The sequence below is a fragment of the Ctenocephalides felis genome, unplaced genomic scaffold, assembly GCF_003426905.1.
Source record: "Ctenocephalides felis isolate EL2017-DRISC unplaced genomic scaffold, ASM342690v1 CF-g0.4_SCAFFOLD_03571, whole genome shotgun sequence".
In the NCBI taxonomy this organism is placed as follows: domain Eukaryota; kingdom Metazoa; phylum Arthropoda; class Insecta; order Siphonaptera; family Pulicidae; genus Ctenocephalides; species Ctenocephalides felis.
In genome coordinates this window covers 9928202-9939993 of record NW_020539725.1, presented here as the reverse complement: position 1 = coordinate 9939993, position 11792 = coordinate 9928202, and the positions used below count along the sequence as shown (strand labels likewise).

The window sequence follows — 11792 nt, the reverse complement described above, 5'->3', positions numbered from 1 at the left end:
AGATATGGTTGGGAATCGTGCTGATTAGTTTTTGGTAAAGATCGGCCGAGCCGTTTTCTGGTAATAAACGTTTAAAAAAAAAAAATTCGACGATTTTTATGATTTTTTTTTTTGACGTTAGATACCCATAGTTTTCTAGGTCATACTAAAATATTACGGCCCTACGACAACTCGTTTAGCTTTAAAAATTCGTCAAAGTTTGCAAAAATTGGTATAGTTTTTTTTGACATTGTCAAAATGACTTTTGATCGACGTTTTCTCAAAAACCGCTGAACCGATTTCAGAAATTTAAAAGCCTTTGATGTATTTCGGTGAGGACTATCGTTTGTCAGTTTTTGTGCAACGATCTGCCAAGCCGTTTCTTTGCAATTTAAAAAAAAGTGTTAAACTTTCGTCCATATTTAAGCTCATCCTACCGACCGATTTTAAAAAATCAAAAACTGTTCGAAAGATATTAGTTGGGAATGGTACTGATTAATTTTAGGTGAAAATCTACCGAGCCGTTTTCTTGTAATTAACTGTTGAAAAAAAGTGTTAAATTTTTGTCCTCATTTAAGCTCATCCTACCGAACCGATTTTAAAAAATCAAAAACTGTTCGAAAGATATTAGTTGGGAATGGTACTGATTAATTTTAGGTGAAAATCTACCGAGCCGTTTTCTTGTAATTAACTGTTGAAAAAAAGTGTTAAATTTTCGTCTACATTTAAGCTCATCCTACCGAACCGATTTTAAAAAATCAAAAACTGTTCGAAAGATATTAGTTGGGAATGGTACTGATTAATTTTAGGTGAAAATCTACTGAGCCGTTTTCTTGTAATTAACTGTTGAAAAAAAGTGTTAAATTTTCGTCCACATTTAAGCTCATCCTACTGAACCGATTTTAAAAAATCAAAAACTGTTCGAAAGATATTAGTTGGGAATGGTACTGATTAATTTTAGGTGAAAATCTACCGAGCCGTTTTCTTGTAATTAACTGTTGAAAAAAAGTGTTAAATTTTCGTCCACATTTAAGCTCATTCTACCGAACCGATTTTAAAAAATCAAAAACTGTTCGAAAGATATTAGTTGAGAATGATACTGATTAGTTTTAGGTGAAAATCTACCGAGCCGTTTTCTTGTAACGAACTGTTGAAAAAAAAATTTAAGCCGATTTTCATGGAACTTTTTTTTGGCGATATACATCATGGTCTTATAGAACTTACTGTAATATTACGGCATTACGACAAGTAGTTTAATTTTAAAAATTCGTCAAACTTTACTAAAATTATTATCGTTTTTTAAAGTAGGATTGATGAAGTATATTATTTACACTTTTTTTGATTAAGTCAATTATTTACACATATCGGGAAGTTCATGTAACTTGCCTCAAGGCTAAATACCAAACCAACTAGTTTCATTATTATTTAAACATAATAATAGACTATTGAGGAATTATTTTACTATATTTTGTCATGAACTATCACTTGTATTTTTAGGGACTGTAAATAGTTATATTTTTTGGCACTTTTCAGAGAGGACTTTATTATTGAAAGTTACAATTTTTAAATTTTGGAATTTATTCAAGATATGTTTTTAATCAAATCCATTATAATGAAATGTAAATTAAATTTAGAATAAATATCAAAATAAAATTAAAATAAAACATTAATCAATATTATTAACTTCCTGTGGGGTAAGTTATAGTAATCGTCAAAAAATCGAAAATGATTAAATAAATGTTTGCATATCTTCAAGTTTCAAAAGTTTCTGAACATTTTGACATACCTTAAAAAATTGATGTGTGTGTGAATGTGTTTTGTGTGGATACAATTTTTCGTCTACATTTTCAAAAAACATTCGATTCGAATTGTTGGGAAGACGTGCTGATTAGTTTTTGGCATGTTCTGTCGTTTCGGAGATGCGGAGCAAAGTTTGCAGAAAATGGCAATTGAGCTTTTGAGAGAACGGAGCATCCGATTGGAATGATTCAAAAAACATTTCACTTGTATTGACGTAATGATGAATTGAATAATTTTATGCAAAGGCGGGTCCAGAGATTTTGGAGATCGAGTAAAAATGTTTAAAAAAATGCCATTCAGTCGAAAATCGGATTTTTCAGATAGTATGGATCAATCGACATGAATGGGTATAAATAACTTTCAAAAAATTTCAATTTTTTCATAATTTTATCAGTATTTTCGAAAATTTGTATATTTTTTAAAAATATTCACGATTTTCAAGGGCATATTTTCAACTTTTTCCATATTCTAATTTTTCATATGTTTTTAAATGTTTTCAAAAATGTTCGAAAGAATTTAAAAGTCTCAAAAAAATCTATTTTTTTTTTGCTGGGTTTTAAAACATTTTAAATTACGGTAGGGAAAGTTCCAGCAATTTGTCCTAGACACGATGCCACACACGGCTAGTTTAATAATTTTTCTATCTGATGTATAATTACTACTCTTTTGTTAAGTGTTGATATACGAATTTCCAATTTTTTATTAAAGATTTATAGAGCTTGTATCAAAAATATTCTAGAAAATTCTAAGGCACATGTTTTACTTTTTATAAAAGAAATTCACTCACTAAGGTGTTCCAGCCCTGCTGCCGGTCAAAGCAAGACTCATATTATTTATGTTTTATGCCATATGATCCAGGCATTTACAGTCGTTATTTCAAAATGGATGTTGGAACCCCCAACAGTTACACGCGTTCCAATTCTATTTTAAAGAATCCACTTGAAAATGATTTAGATTTAAATAAGAGCAATCACACGTGCTTGCAGTTAAATCGTCTTGCTGAGGCCGTTAAAAATATTATTTTGTTGTTTTAACTATTCGCTTTGAAATTGTTACCACACGTGGTCTCTAATCGTTGTTTTCAGAGCCTCTGAAAATGAATTCGAATTATTCAGAAACAGCTTTTAGAATTTTTTTAAATACTTTCATTAGTTTGAATTTGCGAAAGGAAGATGTTTTTTATATCTTCAATTTTTTATATCAACGATTGTCGGACAATTTAATGCTAAGTTCTTCAAATACTAATGAATAAATACTAATAATCTGACCATTGCCAGTGATTGCCAGAAATTGGAAATATGATTCTAAAGAGCGCGTTCCAATATATTTTAATTACAAAATCTCTGATACCTGCAGAAAAATGTGACAACAATTTAATGTATTTTATTTGGAACTAGTCTTTTACAGTCTATAGCTAAAATTGACGTTAATGCACATAATTCATTAGGCATGGTTTTAAGGAATGGTAAAGAATTTGATACAAACCAGTAGAAATAGGTAATAAGTAAAATTTAAGAGCTACAGCTGTTTTAATGCAAAAAGTCAAGTATGCTCAATGTACCCCATAGGTGAGGCAAGTTGAGCACTAAGAAAGTATAATGAAACCATAAGTTCTATGTCGATTAGTGATTAAATAAAATAAGTTTTTAATAATCAGTTATTCATAGCCTTTATTGACAAAAAAAACAAAACTTATAGTAATTTTCTTTGAATAATTAACCAAAAATAGAATCAACAAAACAATACCGTATTTTAGGAATAATTTTATCATTATATTCAGTCTTTTTGTTTAAAATGGTTATTTTTTATATTATTACTCATAGACCTAGCTTAAATCTTAAAAATAATAATTAATTTTTGGAAGTTAATGGTAATTGTCTTAGTGACATAACAAGTTTAGCAACTATGCTCAACTAACCCCAACTCGGAATTTCAAAATCAAAATGAGTTTATGTGCATATTAAAAGTATAATAATTATGTGGAAGATTAACATTTACTTGATTAAAAACAAATTACATTTGACTAAACCAAACGAAAACTCGTGATGAATGACTTTTTCACTTTTTGGTCTCAAAATAAATAAAACGCCCGTGAGCCTCACTCATTTGTCCAGCGGCCACTAGCGATCCCAAAGTTTACTTCTCCCAAACCTCTACCTTCCTGCCATATGATGGCTAAACGGACGGTTAATAGTTTTTGAGATATTTCTCGAAATTGCTCAATTTACCATCATGCTCAACAAGCACCGCTGTACCCTACTAATTATGTACAATTGCATTGTAAATTCCTAACTTGATTATGAATTGATTATTTGGTGTCCTTAGCGATAGAGAAGTTTATCGAAGTTGTATGAAAAATCGATATTTGAGAACACCCAAAAATTATTCTAAACGTGAAATTCTGTAAAACAACTAATTACTATCAGTACAAGTTCTTTTTCTCATCTTCTTGTATACGTTTTTCTTGTATTATATTTAATTTAGTGTGTATTATTACCAAGCACTCTTGCTAGAATCTACGTAATAATTTTTTATTTTGTGTGAAAAATTTAGATCAAATATATTTCTAAGTCCAAATAGCCCTTCCAGGCACTCCCGTGCAAAGAACGTTGGCTCGTGATAAAATATTTAAATTTAAAAAGAAACCAATATAATTCAAATATAGTCCAGTCATTTGGTGCAAAAAAAGGCTGTTGCCGGTACAGTACTCCGGGAATTCTGAAAATTGGTAATCTTATGGATTTCGAGGTGCTCTTTACGAAAATCGAGTTTGCCACCTCAAATTTGAACGGCAAGTTGCCGCCATATTGGAAAAATGGCGTCAAAAAACAGCTTTTTTAAAATATCTCCTTTCTGGCTGATTCTGCGATAAAAGTATATATGTACGAATTAAACTAGAGAAAATTTCCTACAATTCCTTAGAAAACCGTTTTTTTGTAAAATTGATAGTTTGAGAGTACGGCCGCCTCAAAGTCTTTGCTGCTCTCGCCGTACTATCAAATCTGTCCATATATGACAGCACTTCGAACTTGACCACATTCTCTCTAATAATTAATATTTTCAATGTTAAATTAAGCGAATAAGATCTAGAAATAAAATAATTCAAATATTTTTTGTTTTTTTTGCTAATTTTTAAACACTTCAATGGCAAAGTAGCTATAAGTATACTTATAGCTTGAGTAGCACCTTATAGCTTCAAGTAGCTTGAAGGGTTAAAAAATCAGCAAAAAAAACGAAAAATATTTGATTTATTTTATTTCTAGATCTTATTCGCTTAATTTAACATTGAAAATATTTATTTATTAGAAGGAATGTGGTCAAGTTCGAAGTGCTGTCATATATGGACAGATTTGATACTACGGCGAGAGCAGCAAAGACTTTGAGGCGGCCGTACTCTCAAACTATCCAATTTACAAAAAAACGGTTTTCTAAGGAATTGTAGAAAATTTTCTCTAGTTTAATTCGTACATATATACTTTTATCGTAGAATGAGCCAGAAAGGAGATATTTTAAAAAATTTGTTTTTTGACGCCATTTTTTTAATATGGCGGCAACTTGCCGTTCAAATTTGAGGTGGCAAAGTCGATTTTCGTAAAGAGCACCTCGAAATCTATAAGATTACTAATTTTCAGAATTCCCGGAGTACTGTACCGGCAAAACGACCAAATGACTGGACTAATAGTACTTTTCTGCAATTAATGTACATTTTACAGTTACAGTTGTTCAAAACAAAGAAAGACACAAAAGAATCTGCATTTTAGCTGATATTTAAAATATGCACAACTAGTTCTAACTTAAATAAATAGATCGAAAAATTTTATTATAATTTTATTTGACAAAGATGAAATGTTATTGATTTAAATTGATCGATTTTTTTTGCAGGAGCCTGAGCTATCAATATGAGCTCAACATTGGTCGCAGAAGATAAAGACCTCAGCAGTGATAACAAAAGCACCGACAAGAAAGAAATAGAGAACGAAGAACTAGAAAACATGATGAACGCAGAAAACAAAACTCAAGATGCAGGAAACGAAGCCAAAACTGATAAGGCAGAAGATGAGACGCCGGTAACAGTAGCTGCAAAAGCAGCCGCTTTAGTCGAAGAAGGACGTGAAGTTAAACCTAAGAAAATACCAATTGGTGGCATCAAAATGCCTGGATTTTTCACCAGAAGCAAATCCAAGGAGAAATGTAACAAGGTCAGTCGAATAAAAGATATTATAAGTGAAATTGGAATTTTTTGAGAATTACCTTAAGTCAGCGGTTTCTTCCAACCTTTTCTTTCTTGCGCCCCCCTTTCGAATAAAAAAAATATTGCGCCCCCCTTCCCTTCTTATTTTTCTAACAATTGAATTTAAATATCCTTAATATAACTGAAATTATGCCAAATAATAAACAGTATTATAAAAAATATACATACAAATATAACTATTTATTATAAGAATTTTCTGTTTCACGTAAGTAAGATCTTACAAATGGTAATAAAATTTCTAAAGCATTATTTGCCAAAGTAGGAAAATCGTTCTTTACTGGTAACCAAAACTTAACAATATATTTTCGTCCTGAAACATCTGCTTCAATGTGCTATCACTAGATAAATCAATTATCATTTTCTGCTCTGCTGTTGAATGACCAAAATCATCATGTTTCTCAATGACAAATGGATTTCTAGTCAATACATTCGTATTTGGACGTAATTAGATAAAGTAATCCGAAAATTGGTTTTGTAGACTAGTCATATGACTGGTATAATAATAAGATCTTTACTTACTTCTATTTCATACAAGTAATTTTAAAAGTGGGAAACATGTTATAGTTATAAAGTTATTTGATGCTAGCTAATACACAGTTCTAATTTTTTCATTAAAGCCGTAATTTTGTCTTTCTGAACAAAAGCACGAATTTGAGATCCTTGCATTGATTTAATTAAATCGCTAAGTCTTTGAAAAATATCAACTAAATACGCAAATTTTGCGAGGAACTTTGTGTCCTAAAACAAGATTGCTCCGTCTTTTTTGTTATCAGCAAGAAATATAGCAATTTCTTTTTTGAGCTCAAACACTCTTAGAAGTACTTTAAGTATTTTGCTGATTTGTTTTTGACACTTACTCAGCATTTAAAAATAATATTTTTGAAACAGCTTCGCGCCTCCCCTGGAACGGTATGGCGCCCCCCAGGGAGCGCGCCCCACAGGTTGGAAATCACTGCCTTAAGTATTATTCAATTTTTGTATTTGCAAATATGTATTATTATTTCACAGGATTCCGAAAACGATGGAGCCGATAATGAATTATTAGAGGTCGTACCGCAAGTCGATGCCAGTTGCACTGAAAAGAATCCTAAAGCTGAGGAAGCACGTAAATCTAACAACAGATTATCATTAAAGATGACCAATCCCTTCACGAAACGGCGATCCCAACCACCAGCTGCTACTGAAGGTGAAGAGCCAAAAGCTCCAACTTCTAATGAAGGTAAAGATGGACAGCCTTCGAAAGGCCGGATATTATTGGCGGCTATTCGTGGTCCTTTAGAAAATGTACTGAAGCGTGGACCAAGGCCATTAGATGCTGAAAAAGGAGCAGCCAGAGCCGGTTTGGCTTCCATGGAGACACTTGATGATTCTAAGGATGGACAGCAACCACTAAGTGATAATAAAGAAGACAATATGGAGACTGTAAAGTTGGATAAGGTATATTTTCATCATTTTATATTGCAATATATCATTTTCCTTTAAATATTTGCAACCTTTTTAAGCCAATAGTTAAGTCTTGTGTTAATATTATCAAATATATTTAAATTTTAATAATTTTGATAAATTTATTAGTTGTTATGGTTTTTATTATTTTCATTCCTGGTATAAAAAAGATAAAAGATATTGGTTTTTATTTAGAACTTAACATTTTTATTAATGATTTGTAATATAAAAATTGTTTTTCTGAAAATATATAAATGATGATATAATTTTTTTACATTAGATATGGATCAGTGTATTATTTGACTGTTTCCAGGAGAAAGCTGATGAACCAGATTTTGTTCAGTTAACATGGAGAGAGACATTATTAAAATTCAAGTACCCAATTGCTGTAACTCTTTTATTTTTGTTGGTTTTGATAATTATCTTATGTTGCTTGCTTGCTGGTGGTCCTGCACCTCCCAGCTCGGCACCAGTGCGCGAAGGAAAATATGTTGAGGCGGTTACTTCTTGTGGAATGGTTGAAGGGTAAGTTATCATATTTTTAATTAGCTTATTTATTGTTTTTGAATCGTATTTTCTTAAAAAAACTATTTTGTATTCAACTGAATTCGTTATTTTTTACTTTATTAAACTTTATTATTATATTCTTTACTCTTTACGATGCAAAACGTTATGTGACTCCAAACTGATCTACTTTAATTTTGTGTTGTACAATTTGTATAATAATCATATAATTTGTATAAATAAGCATAGTAATAGTAACAATATATAAAAACAATGACAATAGAATTTGTTTCAAACTTGAATTGCATTTAGAATTTACATTTTTATTTCTTTTATTTCATAACTGCATATAATGATACCTAATTTAACTACAAATTTTTAACTATGAACCACTTATCAGAAAATTGTTTTCACTCATAAAATGTTTTTCTGATTTATATATAAATAATTTTTATAAAAAAATCACTATCATTGGCATGTGATTATTTTTAAAATTGTTGCTACGTAATATATTTTGATTGATAATGAAAAGATGCATTGAAAGATTTAAATAATAATTTATTTATTCAGGTTACTTGAAGATAGTGCTTTTGCTTTTCGTGGAATTCCTTATGCAGAGCCACCGGTCGGTCCACTACGTTGGGCTGCTGCTAGTCCTCTGAACTCTTTGGATAAATGTTGGAATGGAACTTTCGAAGCTCATAATGCTACCAGGCCATGCTGGCAGAGTTATGCTAATGGAACTATTGACGGAGATGAAGATTGTTTGACATTGGACGTTGTTACACCGCATGTTAGATATGATAATCCGTTACCAGTCGTTGTTTTAATAGGTACGTATCTGGCTATTAACTCGATATGAAGAACTTATATTATTATATGATTTATGTTAAATTTATGTGACGTTTATTTTAAATTATAAAGCCCATTTTATTTATCTTATCATTTAACATTTCCGTAACCACGCTCGTGTTTGGAATCGCTCGTATCTCGAAACCATTTTTTCCATATAAATGCATTGCAATGCCATTAATTCTGTTGTATTCTTGTTTCAGAATACTAGAAATAAATTATTATTTACTGATTTAATTTCTGTTTTTTCCTGTCCATTCATGGAAACTATCGTTCGTACATACTTGCCATCAACAAATACAACTGTACAATCACTATTAATATTTATTCGAAATTTCAAACATTATAATAATCTTTGATATATTGGCGTAGGTAAATCGTTTTCTACATAATTAATCTTAATATACAATTGAAATGGCTTACTATAAAATAATTTGCTGTCATAAAACAGTCAAAATATTTCTTTGGTTGAACAATCATTGTTACTACTGACGAAATGGGTTATATTTTCATTTTTTCTAAAAAACTCTTACTTTATCAAAACTAGTATCTCGAATTTTGCTCAAGATTCGAGGCGCCAACTAAATCGCTTCTTTGGTGTCTCATATCTCGAAACACTCGCATATCGGGTCAATCGTAAGTCGGGGTACTATTATAATTGTAATATGCATAATTATTATCATTGTTTAGTGATTATGATAGTGTTCTATTTCAATCTATTAAAATAAATGCTTATTTTGATTAGGTGCTGAGTCCATGAGTGGAGGTTCTACTGATAAACTCAGGCCATCTGCGCGCTATGCTAGATCTCGGGACGTAGTTTTTGTTAGACCAAATTTTAGAGTTGGTGTTTTAGGTTTCTTGGCCGCAGAAATTTTAACCAAATCCGTTCATCCACCAACATCTGGTAACTATGGTCTTTCGGACATTTTGGCTGCTTTGGATTGGGTGCAAATGAACATCAGACATTTCGGTGGTGATCCAGAACAAGTAACATTGCTTGGACATAAATCTGGAGCTACTTTGGTCACATTACTAGCTACTTCCAAATTAGGTAATTTTGTAAAATATGTTGCAATAATAATAAGAAAGTTATATGTATTATTAATTTATATTTATTATTAAGGTTTGGTTTATTAAAATATTATTTACTTATTGAATACTTAAAAAACGAAATAAACTAATGGTTATTAGTTGTGATGATGGTTAATAAACAATATTAACCATCATCACAACTTTCCTAAAATAATTGTTTTAGAATAATATAATTGATAATAAAACTTAATGTTTTTTATATAACTGGTAAAAAGCTTTTTATATAATTTATTTTAACAAACTTTTTTTATTCTCAGCTAAGAAAAAGTTTTCACGCGTCTGGGTAGCTTCAGGCTCAGCTATTTTTCCGGGTCAGCCATTACGCGATACCGAGTTGGCCAATGAACGTTATCTTCAACAAATAAAGTGTAGTGATGTTGAATGTCTTCGAAATGCTGAAGCTGAGGATCTGCTTGAAGCAGTTCCTGACACTTGGAGAAAATCTTCTCCTGATCTACCAGGTGTGCTGGAAGAACCTGATAAGAGACACCAATGGCTTGCTTTAGATGGGAATATCTTGAAGGAACATCCTGCAGATGTTTGGGCTAAAGAAAATAATAATAATGAACAAGGAGCTAATGGTGAAGTCAACATGGTTATTGGTAAGCATTCATATTACTTCATAAATCAAAATCAAACTTATTTTGGTTTATTTCTTTTTCATCTAATTAGTATCTTATATATTCTGAGAAGTATTATTGTAAATTTATTCGGTTTAATTTTTTTAGGTACTACTGTTCATGCATCTATTACTGAAAAATTACGTTTAAAGCATGCTGATTGGACACCTGATCTAGTTGCCAAACATGTGAGAGACAGTCGATTAGGGAAACTAGGATTGGCTGAAGAAGCCCTTAGAATGTACAATACAACATTTGCAGGTTTAGTGGCAATGATATCTGATATACGAACAGTTTGTCCCTTGTTGACCATCACTTTGCAAAGGCCAGGAATACCTTTTTATGTTGTGACTCAGACTAGACCTGATGGTTTTGCAGATGCTGACTCGGATGTCGAAGCTATTTTGGGTGAGTTTTTGGATGATATGGGATTTTTATATTATCAAATTGATATTTTGATTATATCCGGCAATTTAAAGATTTATAAATCATGTAAGAAGATTACTACTATTGTTTATTAAATTGCATTTTATTTTGCTAAATGTTTATACGGAAATTTTATTCAACCGGTTCAACTTTGAAGGTTTTCCATTTTGATTTGTCGTTTTTAATAATTTTAAAGCTCTTAGATGTAACTCTATATGGACCAGCGCTTGTCAGTTTTTGAAGCAAAGCCTTTTTTTTATAATTGGCAGAAAGGTGTAAAATTTTTTGTCCACGTATTAGCCCACAATCTTAAATCGACTTTGAAAGTTCAAAAACGTTTTTTAACACAAAATCGTTGAAATGTATTAAACAAATTAATTTAGCTCATACAATTACAAATATTATAAGTATGTTTGAAAAACATCAATAGGAAATCGTATCAATTATTTTTAAGTGAAAATGTTATGTTCGGAATAAGCAGTTGAACATTTTACCTAAATTGCTGAATCTCTATTCTTATTAATTAAGTTACACACAACTTGTCTTAAGGCAAAATACTACTAGAATTTTTATAAAAACTCTTTAATCTTAATTATTTTACAGGCCGATATGAATCTGGAACCCCAGAACAAAGACGTTATGTTTCGGCCATGCAACAGTTATTCTACTACTATGTATGGCATGGTAAAATTCCTCAACTTGAAGAAGGATTAGGACGCGTGTTAGATATTGGACAGGATGTTATACCAAAAACAAATTACCCACATTGTGATTTTTGGATTAGTAAAGATGTTGTGCCACGGTACGCACATTTAGATTAA

General features: G+C 30.9%; 1 protein-coding gene across 1 annotated transcript; it reads left to right on the top strand.

The window, feature by feature from the left end:
- The first annotated feature begins 5671 nt into the window (after positions 1-5671).
- LOC113385175 (neurotactin-like) lies at positions 5672-11792 on the top strand. Its single transcript, XM_026622995.1, has 8 exons — positions 5672-5978; positions 7040-7468; positions 7788-7999; positions 8549-8811; positions 9576-9884; positions 10183-10527; positions 10654-10953; positions 11575-11792. Exons 1-8 carry the CDS (start codon positions 5679-5681, stop codon positions 11790-11792), a joined length of 2376 nt encoding a protein of 791 aa, XP_026478780.1. The 5' UTR covers positions 5672-5678.

Excerpts from the sequence above, each read along its gene's own strand:
- LOC113385175 (XM_026622995.1), top strand. The coding sequence starts at position 5,679 with ATGAGCTCAACATTGGTCGCAGAAGATAAAGACCTCAGCAGTGATAAC. Across the intron at positions 8,812-9,575 it reads ACCAGTCGTTGTTTTAATAG|GTGCTGAGTCCATGAGTGGA; the intron begins GTACGTATCTGG and ends TATTTTGATTAG. Across the intron at positions 9,885-10,182 it reads ACTAGCTACTTCCAAATTAG|CTAAGAAAAAGTTTTCACGC; the intron begins GTAATTTTGTAA and ends TTTTATTCTCAG.